At 43.4% G+C, this 16,586-nt stretch overlaps 1 protein-coding gene across 1 annotated transcript in view; it reads right to left on the bottom strand.

Annotated features, from left to right (window-relative positions):
- Positions 1–13,542, bottom strand: part of LOC121090657 (kinesin-like protein KIF26B) — a 91,458-nt gene extending 77,916 nt beyond the window's left edge. Inside the window, exons 1-2 of the mRNA XM_040599383.1 lie at positions 13,362–13,542; positions 11,707–11,777 (exon numbers count right to left, since the gene is read on the bottom strand). Of these exons, the coding sequence (XP_040455317.1) occupies positions 11,707–11,777; positions 13,362–13,542 (252 nt within the window). The remainder of the gene's footprint in view (positions 1–11,706; positions 11,778–13,361) is intronic.
- Between the last annotated feature and the right edge of the window lie 3,044 nt (positions 13,543–16,586).

Genomic DNA, 16,586 nt, shown 5'->3' with positions numbered 1-16,586 from the left:
ACTTTCCAGAGAGTCTGCAAAGGAAAAGCCGGAATGCTTTTCATTTATAAACATTGAAAACCATCTAGAAATCGTTATCATAAACCTTCTGCAAATAGCTCTTGCATAAGAATAAAAATGTAGAGCAGGAGTACGCAGAACTGCCCTAAAGAAAAATGGTGGGTAGATATTTAAAATGTTGTTAAAATATTTGTCAATATTTGTTCATAGACCAGCCAAAATATGCAAGATGAACGCCTGGCCCACTGACTCGCCACAAGCTCTTTCAGACAGAGTAGTTAATCATAGGACCTTGATTTGTTTAAGGCAATTCAGCTTTTGAAGATGAACGGGATCTTGTCAGGCTGGAAGGAAAAGGTTTCACTTGAAGGATTGAACGAAGGTAAGGGAAGATCACGGTCACAGTAACCCAAAAAGCATGTGTCTCAGAGGAAACTATGCAGAGCAATAGTCACACTCTTTGAAAAGAAGAGGGTACATGGGGCTGGGCATCAGTGGCTGGGCTCAGCCTTTGAGTGTCCTCTGCCTAATTCACACCCTCTGCCTCAGAAGAGAAAGAGCATGGCTGGCTGGGGACCATCGTGAGAGCTGAGCTCTTCCCCAGGGCTTCAACACAGCCGGGTACTGACGACCTTGGTGAAAAGAAGGAAGAAAGCCTACACATGGCCAAGCAATCAAAACACTTTAAAAACAAAAACATCAGTGTAGCCAGTAATATAATTCCCCCAAATAGGACACCATCCCTGTGCTCAGGTTCAGCCACCTTCCATACATTGGGAACTTTGCTGTTCAAATACTAGGGACTATAGCAAGGGAAAGGTTTACAAGTGACAGGAAGATGAAGCTGGCTTTTCTAGTTCTAACATCCCACAATAAATGCTTAAATAAAAAATTCACTTTGAATTCTCAAGCAGGGAAAGTAACTCTGGGAATGATATTAACAAGCATTTCTCTTCAGCATGCAGCACTCTACTACATAAGGCTATTAAGGTAAACACTGTAACTGGATTTTTTTAATTTTTATTTTATAGTCTGGATGATGGTTCGACCTTTACAGTTGTGGTCCCAAAGGGATGCTTCAAATAATCAAACCTCCTACCACACTGTGTCATCTAATTGTCCACAGTATTAGGAAAGAATCCTTCCTCTCCTTTTCCCCAGCCAATGCTGCTGCACAGTTTGCAACTTAATTTAAGATATCCTTTAAATCACCAGGCAATGACCTTCGATAGAGGCAGCAGGAGACTGGACTGTATAGACCACTGACCTAATCTTTGCCAAATACACGTAGGCATGTTCATGAGTTTGCATGGATCTACCCAATATCCTTGCACCTCCTCAAGCGCTCAGTGCCTTCAAGAGCAGGATTTCTCCTCCTTCCCTCCATTCCATTTTACATTCATACACAACTCAGTTCTCTGGGCCTTACTGTGACTCATTATGTACATACTATTAGTTACTTTGCATGATACTCCAGTATCTTGAGAAGAAAAGATTGGGGTTTTGCCCTCAGCATCTAACAATCGATGAATCCAACACTTAATCAAGCTGAATACTACTCTATCCTGCTACATTCTATGGAATTGTATATTTATTTTTTTTAAAGTAAGGCACTGCTTAATACACCCTCAAATTTCAAAATTGCTCCTTCAATTACTAAGTGTTAAGTAGTCAGAGGACCTCTTGTAGGACCTCACCATTCAGACACACAGGGAGGGCATAAATGTGCAGAACTGTAACAGCCTGGAACAAATGGCACCGTGAAAGTGTCCAAACAAGCACTGAAAATGTTGCACGGGGTTGGTGGTATTTCTGTTCATCCGCGGCAGACACAGTCTGAACAGTTTCCTTGCAGTTCTCTATCAGCGCTCTTCATTTCTCACCTGGAAAAGCTCTACTGCTATTCCAGTCCTAAGCCTTTTCTGGCCAGAGATGGAAAACCGCCAAAACACGCAGAAGTGCTGTGAATGAGGTGTGCTAAAGAGTCTGCTGAGACTACAAACTCATCTTTACACAAGGTCTGAGCAAGGGTGTGAACCCAGATGCCTAGAGATAGAGTATTGCATTAACCTACTGCACCGTTCGTCTGCGTCCATAACAAACTCACGCTGTATTTCATGGACAAGGCTGCTCTTCAGCCACAGGCTGACAAAAGAAGTGCTATAACATTAATTTGTGTGTGTGTGGGGGGGGGGGGGGGAGTTCCACGTGGAGCCATCTTCTGCACTGACAAAAGATGCATACCTTTCCACTGACACCGCAGGGAACAGCCATCAGATGTCAAGGGGGATTTTTCAAAAGCCTTCAGAGACCTAATTAGGCTGCCACTGAAGCCAGTGATAAAATTCCTGGTGCCTTTAGAGGAACAGGAACAGAGATGGGTCCTTGCTGTGCTCTGCCAAAGCTCCTGCTCTCTCACCCATGTGTTTTGTCACAGCTCAGACTCTTTTCTCCGGTCATTTGGACACAGTCCATAACCTGGTCCTATATGTCATCTATTTTTCCAGTCTGATTTAGAAGAGAAGATCATTGAAATAACCCTGAACAAACTGATGGCAAAGATAAAAACAACAATAACTGCCACTAATGCTCAGTTTTTCAGTGCATGATGGAATGGAAACCTATCTTATCTGAGCACTGTAAGGATTTTTAAAACACTGCTTTAAAAAAATATGGAGACTGTTGGTTGAGCATTCCTTGTTTAACACTCCTGTTGTGACCAACCGATAAATACATTTAGCCAGTGGATTCATTGCCTTGAAATTAAAAAGTAATAGGCTTGCTTTATTTTTTTCCCAACTTCAGGCCATGATAAATTTCTCTTTATTTTACTAGCTCTCTCACATTGTATTAAAGGAACTTTATTAAGTGTTTGCCAGGCCAAAGGCTAATCTAATTACATAGACTTTTCTGGATCTTATCCATTTGTTACAGACAATTTCAGTGACTTGGCTCCTGTCTGTGCCTGCATGTGTCTATACGACATGTTAAAATCAATGTTCTCTCCACCAAGCTGTGAGTTTCACTTTTACACACAGCCTTCTCGAAAGATCCAAATGTATTTTAAAACTGAAGGAAAGAAAAAAAAAAAAAGAGAGGTCATTTTTTAGGATAAGTTCATCAGAGATGATAATTTACACTGCAAAAATACTGTGTATCAAATAAATATTTTTCTCCCCAGTAAAGTCTTTAAAATGCCTGTGTTCATTAAGGCAGAAATGTCACTTCCCCTTCTCACTCTTCCTCCTTTCTCTGATTCCCAGCTGCTCAAATCATTACTGCTCTGCCCCAGAGCCAAGTTCACAACTGACGTGGAAGGCTGGTTTATGCGGTGAAGGACCATAAGTGCACGCTGAGGTAGCCAAGAGAAAACCCACATGGGTATAACGTACTTCTTGAAGGTGTAAAATGTCTGTTGAGGGAGTCAAAACCAGATGTCTGGTTAGATTCATCATCTGCCTGTTCCAGTGCATGAAACTCCATGTGCCGAGACACACACCAGCACGTTGTGTGCACGGGACAGCTGCACATCCATCCGCGTGGTGCAAGAGCCCCAGGGCTAGTGTGAGCAACTAGTACTGCTCCAGCCTCACCTCTCCTGCTCCTTGAAGCACACTAGGCACAGCCTGTTAGCGCAGCACTTGACAGGTCAGAAGGTACAAAGGAGGCTTCACCAGCCTTCAAAACTAGGAGATGCACCCTTGGGCACAGGGGAGCTTGGAACGAGGTTCAGCTGCAGCCAGTTTCATGTCTCACGTGAGACTTGACAACCTTGCTTCAACCTTAAACCCCATCAAAATTGTTTGGCACATCTCCAGCACTGCAGCCATGTGAAGGTGCTCCCTGACCAGCTGTTGATTCTCCCAAAGTGGGGAAAACCTATAGAATCGCTAAATAGGAGTAAGCCTGGTTTTCCAGGAACACCAATCTTTGAAGGCTTCAGCTAATCACAAACACGAAAATCCTAACAGGCCCAAACACAAGCTACGTAACAGTCATCTTCTGAGGTTCTTGAGAATATATTAGCTATTAGATGCTAAACACTTCCCCGTCCTCAGGAAGACCTGAGAGGTATTTCAGGCACCCTTGTTGATGGGCAGTTTTCAGTTTTGTTACAAGAAAATTTCAGTGAAGCCATTCAGCCACCAGCCCGCCCGTATTCCAGTGAAGTAACTTACTGTTGCTTCTCCTGTTCAGCCTCTTCTCTCTCTCCATCTCTTTCTCTCCCACCCCTAATCATTTTGCTATAATTCTGATGACCAAAAGGGGCAGAAGAAAGCAGAGGTGACTACCAGAAAGCAAAGTGGTTACTGGTTGAAGACCATAATGACAACTAGGGAAGGGTGAAAGTGCAGAGATTGCCAAAGAACCTGTCTTCTACTAATGTCAACTTTCATCTTGCTTTTTGTTAAAACATGAAAACGAAACCATTCATCTCAGATGGCTGCTGGCAGCCTGTCTGCCTGTCAGCCTGAGAATGGCTTGGTTTCTGTATTTCTCTGCAGCAGCATGACAAAGTCACTGAGCTGCTGAATACAATATTCATGCAACACCCGCAGTGTGACGGGCTCCCAAGGTAGAGCAGCATATCTAGGAAATCTGTTTTCCCAGCCCCAGATGGGATCCCTGTGACAAAGGCATGCCACGAGTGAAGGAAATGCTGCAGGAGCATGCGCCACTCCAAAAAATCTCAGGCAAAAGCAAGGGCTGCTGGCAGGGCCACCGAAAGCACGCCAAGGGCAGCCCTGCGGCTGCTCAGCTCCTGCGACTGAGAACAAAAGGAAGGGCAGGAGCCGCCTGGAGCCCCTGTTATCCCTCACATTGCTCTCATACGAAGTGAAGCACGTGGGGGACTGAGGATGTGGCACAGTACCACCCAGCCACAGACCAAAGGGGGAGGAGGAATCTGTCCATCTTGTTTCTGGTGATGTCCCAACCTCTTCTCACCCAAGCCACAAGGCACATGCATCCAGCCCCAGCATCCCAGCAAAAGCCCGGCACGGATGTCCCCAGGCGTCACTCAGGTAACAGATTTTTAAAGTTTACTTGACTTTGAACTCCATAAAGTGAGAGTTTTTTCTGAGAAGCCACAGCACACACAGAAGAGAAAGCAAAATGGTGTAATTAAAGGCCTTCTCCTGTTATCAGAGGATATTGGATTAGTTCAAACCACATCAGAGGAAACTAGTTAATCCGTGTATAGTTGATTTGTACACTGGGGAGGCCAAAAGATTTTAGCAGTCACTGTTATTTACAGCAGCTATAACATCCTGTCAGTTTAATGACAGAAAACCCAGCGTTACTTTTTTGGCTGAACGATGAAGGTTTTCTTTTTTTAATAAATACACATTTCTAAATATCTACCTTCTAAACCAATATTATAAATATACTTTGATTTGTGATGTTAACTTCAAGAATATCCATGACACATGAATTAACTGTGCTGATAACCTCCGGAGAGTTGCAAATAGGAACATGATGTAACAGCCATGGTAAGTCATTTCAGGAGTAGTTTAATTCCACATGACAACAGTTCTCTTGACAGAGGGGTGGGCTGGGAGAGGCCAGGATTTGCCTGGATTATTCTCTAGGATTACTAGCATGCATCCTGACACAACATCTACAGTTCTTTCAACAGAAAAGCATGAGAACCCTGTCATGTCCCACTGTGTGCATAAGCCAGAACAGCCTATTCAGCTTTTGTGTTGCTTTCTGGGTGAACATACTAATAAATAATGAGCATACCTCTAAACACACTCTTTGTTAAAGGGAAAATCGGGTTCTTCATTTATGGTCCCAAAGTTTCCACATTCCAGGTGGGTCATTTCTGGCCTTTTTCTCCTCGGCACACTGTTTAGACAAAGCAGTGCCTGTATGCTTCACTAACCCTCACGCTGTACTAACTCTAGGCTTGAACTTTCAGGCTAGGTGATATTTTTTCTCTTTTCTAAATGAATGCCTTGTTCAACACATTGTTGATACAGGTCTGAAGAGAGGGATATTATACCGTAAGGGACCAGTTTACATACAGCCATTCCCTTTTTTTTTTATTAATGCAATCCATCATTTACCTTATCCTCTCTGTGAGCAAAACAAAAGGATCAAATTTATATGTAACTGCCCAATGCAGAGATTCTTGTAAGGCTTGTTTACGAAAAGAAAAGCCAGCATGGGAGTAAAACATAATTCATAACATATAAATACTTCCTAAAGGTACAATAGAGCTCATGGCATCAGCAGAAATAAAAAGCATTATGGGAGAACTTGTAGCAGATCTTCACATTAGAAAGAAGGCAGCGGAGAGAGGTTGGGAAGGAAGGGTATGGGGGAGCTGGCAGCCCAGCTCTGGCCCACCCAGAGCTAGCAGCAGCCTTAGCTGAACAAGAGGGGAAAGAATGTCAAGCTTCTGTCTCTGGGAAGTCTGTTAAAATGCTGTTTCTAGCAAGCGATCTCTCAAATATCAGCCAATACAGACATCTGATATTGCAGTAATGGCATCTGGACCAATTAAGAGTTCTTTTGTGTACCTCTGCACGTGAGCAACGTGAAACTGAGTACTCGTCTACTTCTTCTATCTATAAAGAAAATAAGACATGATGAATTAGGTGCAAGTTCCTAAGGTTTTAGGCATCAGATCTTTAGGAGATGTAAATAAGCACCAGTCAGCAGAGCTGCTCTCACAGACCTCTGCCCTGATCTACTCGATCATCGTCTTCTGCTGTGGCTCAGGCATCTTCCCCCCCTTTTAGAACAGAGTAAGGTCAGCGGGAGAGCTGGGGGAAGGTGGGTGGGAGTGAAGGTACAGGCTGGTGGAAGAGGAAAAGATAGATTCCAAGAAAAGGGAGACAACATGGAAGACAGCCCCGAGATAAATGTGGGAGGATGAAAAAGTGGTGCTAAGGAAGACAATGCGGATGGACCGTATTCCTGGAAGCAAAAAGACATAAGGCAATGAGGGGCAGGCTGTAGTCCACAAAGTGAGAGTGGTACTGCAGTCCAGAAAACTAGACACAGCTAGTAAAAGGGCAGGCTGGAAGAGTTAAATATCACAGTCATTAATGAAGTGAAATTAGATCATAAATCCTTTCAGATCTGTCACCCATTGCGGTAATGATGCCCTGCCTCTTCATTTCACTGCAGAGACCATTTCTGCTTATGAGACTGTAAGCAATTAGAATGAGAGCCTTCACCACCACAAAATATATACAAAGAGACACAGATCTGAAGACCAGCACATCACAGACTATATACTTGTTGTGCAGCTATTATAAAGTATGTAAGAAATGCAGTGGGATACGGTTTTGGCAGCTGCTGTCAGTTAACAACAGAAATAGAAAAGATAAAAAGCAAGAAAACTAGAGGGCAAGAGGCTGCAGCGGCCACAGACGAAACTGCTCTATCAGAAATGGAATGGAAAGAAGATAGTGCTGTATTTCACTTCACCAGGAGGTGATCACGTCTCTTGTTTGGGTATAACAAGCAGCAGTCCTCACAGGACATTTGGTTCCCTTCTGTTTGCAGGTACTCCGGGCCTCCCAGCCCTGTTGGTCCTGCGAGAACAAGCCTTCTGAGAGAGCAGGCAAAGAGGCCAGTCAGCCATTCATGTCCATCATGTGGAGGGTTAGCCTTTCTGACTGCAGACACTAGTCCGAAAGGCTGGTCCACAGGAGCACCTTATTTCTCAGTTGGAAGTTATTTCTCTGGGTCTGTCAGCAGCACATAGCAATGCAGGTCCTCCGAGAACAATATTCAGTGGCTTAAAGCAGAATCAATGCAAATACATCAGAAGCATCCTTGTATCCTTTCTACAGCCAACCAAAATAAAAAATAGAGTATTTGTGATATGGAGTAGCTGAAAACAACAACAAAGGGAAGAAGATGAGCCCAGCACACTGGCCCTCACACACCTTCATTTACACTTTTGATGCCACTCCTGTCAGTCTCCTCTGCTTAGCCTGTATTCCCTTCTGCACCTCATCAGCTGTATTAACTACAATTATTTTTAAAGAGGAAAAAAAAAACCCTATGGACAAGAGAAAAGGAAGAATTTTTTCCAAAGGACTCTTCATAATCACATTACTCTGCTTTAATCTCTAAACTGGGTTCTGTATCTGATTTATACTAAATGACATTACTTTCTATTAACAGTTAAGTTTTTTAGTATTGTCTCATCTGCTTGCGCTGCCTGGTAATTCAAAGGAAAGAAAATCCATGAATTGCAAGTGACATCCTTACAGATCCACAAGTATAAGGGTCAGATGAGCATAACTGATAAAATAAAGACATTTACACAACAACATAAAAATTTTTGTTTAATCTGTGATAATGATTTATCTACCACCTTGTGTACTTTCTGTGAAAGCAAAGTTCTGAGCCAGGTAAGGTCTAAGAATTTCCAATTCATTCTTACTTTCCTCCCTTCATTCTTTTGTGACATTTTTAACATATACTCAAAAGAAATTCTTCAAAGGGACCAGATCTGAACCATGATGACAAAGGCATGTCTAGATGGAGCTAGGAGTAACACTGGGTTTTTTCCAGTCTGTATTGAAAGGAAGGTTCACTTCTTTCCTTACCTGTCTTATCTGTAAGATCAGTACAGCACAGACAAATTGGCTTCTTAATTGAGGAAAAAAGCACAAGCAAAAGCATTTTTACACTGTGGTGTTGCAACAGCCTTTACTTTCAAGCTCAACTAAATAGCAGCAAATGCAAATTAACATCTCACTTAATATGAAGCTCTCCTTGCCAGTCTCTAATCCTCCTCATCCTTTCTCCTCCTCCCCTGTACTCTTGAACTTGATGTGGTCTCTGGCAGCTATTTGGTTTGCTTAAATTAAAAGGCACCACCGCATGACAGACATGTTTTTCTTTGACTCCTGCATGCACAGGCCGGGATGTGAACCGAAGGCATGACTGCTGGGACAATCTGCCCAATGTGCATAAACCAAGATTTATTTTCATCATTTTTTTTCGTTGGTAAATGAAGTGAATTAAAAACCGCAGAAGATGCCATGTTGACAATTTTGTTCTTGAAACAGACCAGGTACTGCATAAACCGTATCCAGCTCGGTTTACCCATTAACATAGCTCAGCTCTGTTTGACTAGAGCCATTTCCAGGGGCAAGAAGATTGTTTGGTGCCTGTGCCCATTTAATCCTGGGCTCTCAGTCAGGACTGCTAATGCTAATTCACAGACTGGTTTTCCTGATCTTTTTGTCTATTCACTGAGAGACCACCAACAGCCTTCCCTTCACTGCTCTGGATCTCTAGCTGTCTGGATTTTGAAAATACCAGGTCCTAAAGCTCTCCTTTTAAGACAGTATCTCCCCGTTCTGCCTCTGTTTGGGGATATAGTACCAACTAAACAAATGAACCAGGCTTCTGTGGTCTTTTTGAAAAATTGATTTCTCCAGCATAACATATATGTAAGAATCCAGAATTCCTGCATGTGTCCACCCAGGAAAAGGCAGTTGCTGGAGGGGCCCCTGCCCCTTTGGGGTGACTGCTGTCCCAAATAACCCTTGGGCTCCACTTACCACACGTAAGTTGCTCTTACGTGTGGTGTTACGTGACGGGTATGAGGGCAGCAGATCTGCAAACACCCCCCAAGGCTTGCACAGCCAGGCAAAAGCCAGGTACAATTCCTTTCCATTCTTAAAAATCCCAGCAGCAGGAACACACAGCATTCACAAAACAAACATTTTAATCCAGATTTGCCTTCTGCTTCTGAGACTTGTAGCTGAATTTGGTTCCTATTTTTTTCAGAAAGCAGTCATTCCTACAGAGACTTACAACCTTTTGCTTCCCATTCAGAAGCTTGTTTTAATAATTAATTCTAAAGAAATCCACTTCAGATGGTAACATTTACATGCCAAATACTCAATTCAGCTTCTGATTCAGATCTTAGTTATTTGTTGCATTTCCACAATTTGCTAAAATGTAGCTTGTTACAAGGTACGAAAGGTCCCTCTACAGAAAGCATCAAAATCAACCAGCCTTTAACTATCCACAGCTGGAGTTTGTTACCAGCTGGACTTTGAACCACCATAAAAATTGGACTGAATCTTTACTTCAAAACAAGTAAGCACGTCACAGCGTAAGGCTGTGGGCATTTTGCCTCTGCCAGCTGGGAGGAAGATGCTAACACTCCTCCAAGGAGACAATAGAGAGGTTTGGGTGGGCAGCAGTGCTGTAGGATTAAGGTGTCAGGAGTGAGGGAGGGTGAGAGCACGTTACCACAGCTTTGCTTTGTCTTGTAAGGTCATTTGATCCTGGACTAAGTAATGGACATGTTTTCTTACTAGTGTATTTTTAAAAGATTTTGGGGGTGGGGGGGTGGGGTGGGGCAGAGAATTTGGAAAATACTCTTGTATCCCACAGTAGTAAAAGAAGCTAAGAATAAAGGGGGGGGGGAAATAATCTGACTATGAGGGAGCAAATTAAACAGAAGTGGGAGGGCAGCTGAGAGAGATAGAGGTAAGTGTAACTTACAGTGAAAGGAAATTGAGCTTTGTTGAGAGTCTGGGATTTTAGACTCACTTGCTACCTAGGACAAATCCTCCCTGTCTTGTTTCCATATGCTCTAGGACTACCCAGTAAGAGAGACTGACAGAAATCGTTGTGTAACACACCAAAAGAAACCCAGAAAAAAACCCACAAAAACTCCACTGGGACGCAAAAGGCTTCCTACGAAAACTAGAGCCTCGAAGGTATTTTCAGCTCTTAGAAACCTTCCTTGAAAAAATGAGGGAGGGGGGAAATAAATGCAGGGCAGGCACCCACCTTGTATATTTTCTGTCTAGACAGTAACTGGGAAATCTGCAAGAAAATATGAATAGCCTGCCGCCATGGTACTCTGCGGGTCTGCTTAGCCCCCTGACCAAATCCCCATAGCCTAGCCCTGAGAGCCAGTGGGTGTCAACAATGCCTGAACACAAGGATTGTCTCATTAATTGCTATTTTGTGATTATTGCTGGAGAACTGAGTGAAGGGAGACCCAGACATATGAGAAAAGCAGTTTCAGTTTTTGTACTTTTAACTTCTAGTTATTGGTAACTGATTGCATGTTTTTTCCCCTTTGTCTCCCTTTAGATGCAACATAAAAGCAAACCATTTTATGATGTGTATTTAAATCACATCAGAGGAAAAAAATAAAAATAAAGCCTTCCTGAATGAGAAGAAATGATGGTATTTAAGATGCAGTGCTCAGACCAGACCAGGCACAGGTAGAAGGGTTGCAGGTTCAGGGGAGAGGCCACCTGAGGGTGCAGCGATGGTGAGAAGAGTAACCCAGCTAACAGAGGTGCAAAACTGAGGTAAGAGACATGGGTGGCAGTTAGGGACAATAATATGCACCTCAGAGACATGGATAGAGGAATGTAAAACATTGTGAAGCATTTCTGGGGAGGAAACAAAAGGAAGAGATTCTGGATTTGGATTGGTAGGCTTAATAGCATGACAGCAGCTATTACCATGGGCTACAAGTATCACGGATATTCGGTTTGTTGGCAGGTTCTGTAAAAACGCCTATGAATCCTGAAAGTTCCACCATCCACATGAATTCATGCGCTCAGAACATTTCAGTCACTGGTTCATGAGATGAAAGTGTTCCCCGTGCTGCTTTTGTCAAGGGTAAGCACAGGTGAATGGAGCCTGCCCACTTCTCATTTGGCCAGTGTAGTTTACCTACTGTCACCGCTTCACCTTGAGCGTGAAGCTGGTGAATTCATGCCTGATGCTCTCATCTACACCATTTACGTTACTGGATGTACAACCTGAATGATGAAGAGTGACCAGCCAACAGGGTACTACTCCGTTACAGTAGATTAACCATCATTAACACTTACGATACTAATAACATGCACAAAAAGTCCAGGATCAGTGTGATCTTTGGATCAGATGGTACCGTTGTTTGTCCTCTCACATCCCCTCCCCTCCAAAGGGCTTTCTTCTTCTCCTGTCACTGAAGAAACCAATATTTAAGCAACAGCTTTCTCCACCCTTTTAATCTGACAAATTACAGAGGATATTCCTGTGGCAGCCAACTGTGATGAACCATTCTGTACAGTAGATTGAATTCTTCAGTATTAACAATATTACATGGAGAAGCTTTTTGGACTGCTAAACCCATATTCAAAGAAGGATGACACATGATTTACAGTCTTGGACACTGAACTCCCATACTGCTGGTTTCACAAACGATGTTGCTTTCCAGAAAAACGGTGGAGTAATAGTTGTGCTGCAGCTCTTTGCTAAGCTTCTGCTCTATCAGTGTATCAGGTGTTCAATCAAATGGGCATCTCTTGATAGCCTTATCTCTCAGGGGGCCAGGGTTGCTTGGATGGAGCTGTGTGAAATAGCTGCATGTGGCACAAGCTCTTTCACTGGGAGCAGAGTTTGAGCATCCTGACTATTGCTTAGCAAATAGAACTTGAAATCAAAGCGACAGCAGTCTCATGCCCTAACTAAGGCACATTTTGGTACACAGCAGGGGACCAAAGTGTAGTTCTGAGTCATTATTTTAATTCTATTTAAAGGAATCATACAGAGCCCCCAAATCAGGGAAAGCCCTGCCAGGTCAGTGACTGACCAACACGGGCGGTGCAAGAAAGGATTGGGGGGAGCACAGTCACCCAGTGCCGGAGAACTGGATACGTTTCTCTTTGCCCAGCCTAGCTATTGCACCTCAAGAGACTTGGGGTTGCTGTGGATTTCATGCCACTGCAATCTGGAAGGAGCTTACAAGCCTCCAGGGAAGAGTCTGCATCAATTCATCCTGAAGCCTGAATATTTGGCGCTTGTAATGTCTTGTCTGCCTTTATATTGTGGGCTGGGAGTGGGAGGAGAAGATGATAAGAGGTTTATGTAGAGGAAGGCTAATAATCAGGATACTCTTCTTATTCAGCATTATTAGTCCCTACTGAATTAGACGGATCAGCAAAAGATACATCATTTCTTTGGAGATAAAGAACAGCCTGAAATCTTGAGGAAATATTGTGCCTATTAGTGTCTATGTAAAAGCCCTAAAAATAATGCTCACAGAGATAAGACTGTGAATAAGAAAATAAGAAAGGCAAAACAGCAAAGGCAAATTTTCCCCTATGTGCAGCTCCGCAATTAACTGTTTGAAGCAATTCCCGATCCCCTTAATCTTAAGAACTCTGCTTATCTGCCTATCCAGTTATTTTTAATTTGTACTTCTATTATTACTGCTGCATTATTAATACACCCTGATAAGATAGGAAATAGCTTGGTGGTGTTCTGTTTCAGCAACTGCATCATCGTCTTGCACAGTGTAATAGCCTTTATCATGAATAACTCCCTCCCATCCGAGGAGATTCACAATTCCCACCACTCACAGAGTACGAGGCCCTGGGGGAATCCTGTTTCCTCCTCCGTGTCACTATTCTGTTTCCCAAAAGCAGCTTGGGCCTCCTCGTGCTTATCACATCTGCACAGGCTGGTATCCACCAGGGCGCATGCCCTCCCCGCCTGCGCGGCCAGGTGATAGGCATCCCGGCAGCCTCTGTCGCATCTCATGCCAGTACGTACCTTAGCACTGCTCCCCACAGCTGTCGCACACACAGTGCTGAAGGTATGTGCTTGGCGGGGTGGGGAAAGGAGGGCAGCTTTCCTAGCCACTGCTTCCAGAATCTGGGCTCAGGTGCTATGGCTGGGCTAGTCAAGAACAGGACTTTGCAATTTTGCAAAAAAAAACAAAATGTTGCAAATTGAGATTTGTATTTGGATAAAGCCCCAACAATACTGAATGGTAGAAAGAAGGAGGCAAGACATTAAAGCAAAGATTATAATGCTCACACTATACAGTTTGAAATACATATATCATATTTTCTGTGGTAAAAGGGGGCAGGGAATAAAGGATCAACAGTTTTTAAGTTTTTCCACATCTATGTTTCCAAAATGGAGTATGTGATGCTGTAAAGGTTATTGTACAGATTTCCTCCTGGGGTTTTAGCACACACCACATTGTGACACTACATCTTCCTTTCCCTTTCGGTAAAAACACTGTAAATTGAGCAGATCTGTGGAAAATCCAGCAGCAATTAATATGGATAAGAGCAACTGGAATGTACAGAAATGCAACAGAGCCTCAATGATACCTCGAGAATTTAATGTAAAATTCTGCTATTTGTATGAGCATTTTCAATCACCTCATAGGAGAAAAAAGATCATGCACTGTATAGAAGGACTGAGCTAAGCAAGAAGGATATTATTCTTGATTAAAATCCATGAGAGATTACTGGCAATGTGCTAATGGAATGTTGAGTTCTCTCACTTTAAAAAAAAAATAATCCAGTAATTTATAAACAAGAGTGAATCTATAGCTAGTTAGCCTTTCCAATTTTTTCAGATCACTTTCTCAAAACTCTATATATAACTTTTTCCTATGTATTCCCACTATACTGGTGGGGAGGGGGAGATGAATACATTTATACACAGATATGTATGTGCACACCCAGATATATATTTCTAGATGCAAATGTACACACAGTATGTATTGTGTGAATGACACATACCTACCCACCCACCCACCCACCGGCACTGCACCCATGCCGCCCCTCACCCCTGAGTGCTACAGGGGAGGATTTGAGGGTCAAGGGCCTTAAAAGTGTATTAGCCTACCTCCTGATTCTTAAAGATCAAACAGGTCAGTGATTTCAAACTTTGTTTTTACCTTCAACATCTAGAAAGACTCTTTCATAAAGAAAAATCAGAACATTGAAGTATCACTTTTCCTACCTCACTATCCAATGAAAGATCTAACTGCTAATCACTTTAGCGACGATATAGAAGAAAAAGTCTATTTACATTTGGAAAACAAAATGGCATTCGGGCGTCAGAAATCCAGACGCACTAATGAAACGTTCCCAGATCCCAAGCCACGCTGCCTGCCCTTCTGGGATGGAGTCGTCGCTGAAGCAATTCACAGGTCGCACAACAGAGCGATGAGAACTGGGGCGCCTGAGGGCTGGAGGCTCCGACCCCAGGGGTGCACACTGCGACCAGCTCTACAGACCCGTGTGGGCAGAAGAAAAGCTGGATGTCTCCAGTCCTTAAATGAGTAAGGATCCATTCAACTTCCCTGTGCTTTGCATAGGGCCACATGTGCCAAAGCCCGCTTGGTCCCTTCCCTTGGAGGTCTGGCTGCTTCACGCAGCCTGTGCGCTCCCACACCGCTCTGCTCGACCCCACCAGGTGCTGCACAGCAAGACTCTGGCGCTTCTTAGGCTGCCAAGCAGAGGATGCAGACTTTCACTACAGAAGAGATGCAAGTACCTAGAACTTTCTGCAACCATCTTGTTACTACATCTCCCAGTAGCTGATTTACTATTAACGGTTCTGAGCAGAACCCAAGAAGAGACCATATTCCTTACTTGAGCCCGCCAAAACAGATACCTTGTCCTAAGGCAGCTATCCAGGTTGCTTCTATAATCAACTGAGAAAGAAAGGAACAAGTGGTAGGCAAGTCAGCCCATGCGAATACAGGTAGAACTTTTCTCCGTTCCTCCATGGGAGGAATCCCTACGCCCTAGCTCAGACAGATGGCAATCAGCTCCCTGAAGCTAGCAACGTGAACGGCAGCCTCAGGGAGCGCAACAATGGTGGCACTACACAGTGAGGAAAGAGATGGGAAGACAGCCACTTGGAGCGCAGGGATACAGGCTTCTCATAAAAGCACAAAAAAATGGATAGATGTCTTCAGAGAGATATTCCCCAAAATGGGTTTGATTCCTAAAGGAAAAGGCAAAAAAGAAGGAAGACTGAATGAGAAGAGATACGTCTAATGGTATTCTCAGTATTAAAATACAGTTCACGCCAGGCTCTTCCTCAGCTGACCTGGTTATCTAAGTCAATGTTGTACCAGAGGAACGAGGTAAAGCCCAAACCTTTAGGATGATGGAAAGCAGAATAACCTGGCAGCTGAATGCAGAGGCTCAGCTGAGCCGTTAGCCCGCGAGGGTTCAGCAGTGCCGCAGCGAAGCCACCTGCGGTGTCACCATCCTGCCTGCACCGCTGAGCACTGCTCTCGGGCACACGCTGACAGGAGGCAAGCACAAAAGGAAAAGGCTGAGAGAAGAGATTTAGGAAGTTTTAAAGAAAAAGAAAGGGGGGAAAAAGAACTGTAATAAGGCCTACAGCAGATTGCTTAAAGTACAATGCCTGCAATTCACATGAGTTCTCGGGAAACTTGCCATGGTCCCAAGTTCAGCAAACTATTCCTCCCTCAGCATCACCTGGCAAACACCCTTGTAATTTTCAGTGTCCTTCATCTTGACTTTCCTGATTCACATTAACCTGTTCTTCATGGATTCAAAAACGCATGTAATGGGGTGAGAGGTGTGGGGGAGTACTGCTGACAGACTCAGAAATGAAGTGGAAGGGATTAATTAGAACTACCATAGAGTCCCCAAAAAATCAGCCAGCAGTACAACCTAAATTGAAAAGCAAAGGCAATAAAAATACAATAGCTCAGTAAAACTTTGAGGAAATCAAAGTGTTAAAAGCAGTAAATTTTTATAGTCTAGAAAAATCCAGTAATTTTCATTCAAATTGCATAACCT

This window comes from Falco naumanni, chromosome 6 (assembly GCF_017639655.2).
Source record: "Falco naumanni isolate bFalNau1 chromosome 6, bFalNau1.pat, whole genome shotgun sequence".
Taxonomy (NCBI): domain Eukaryota; kingdom Metazoa; phylum Chordata; class Aves; order Falconiformes; family Falconidae; genus Falco; species Falco naumanni.
This window is presented reverse-complemented; position numbering and strand designations above follow the sequence as displayed.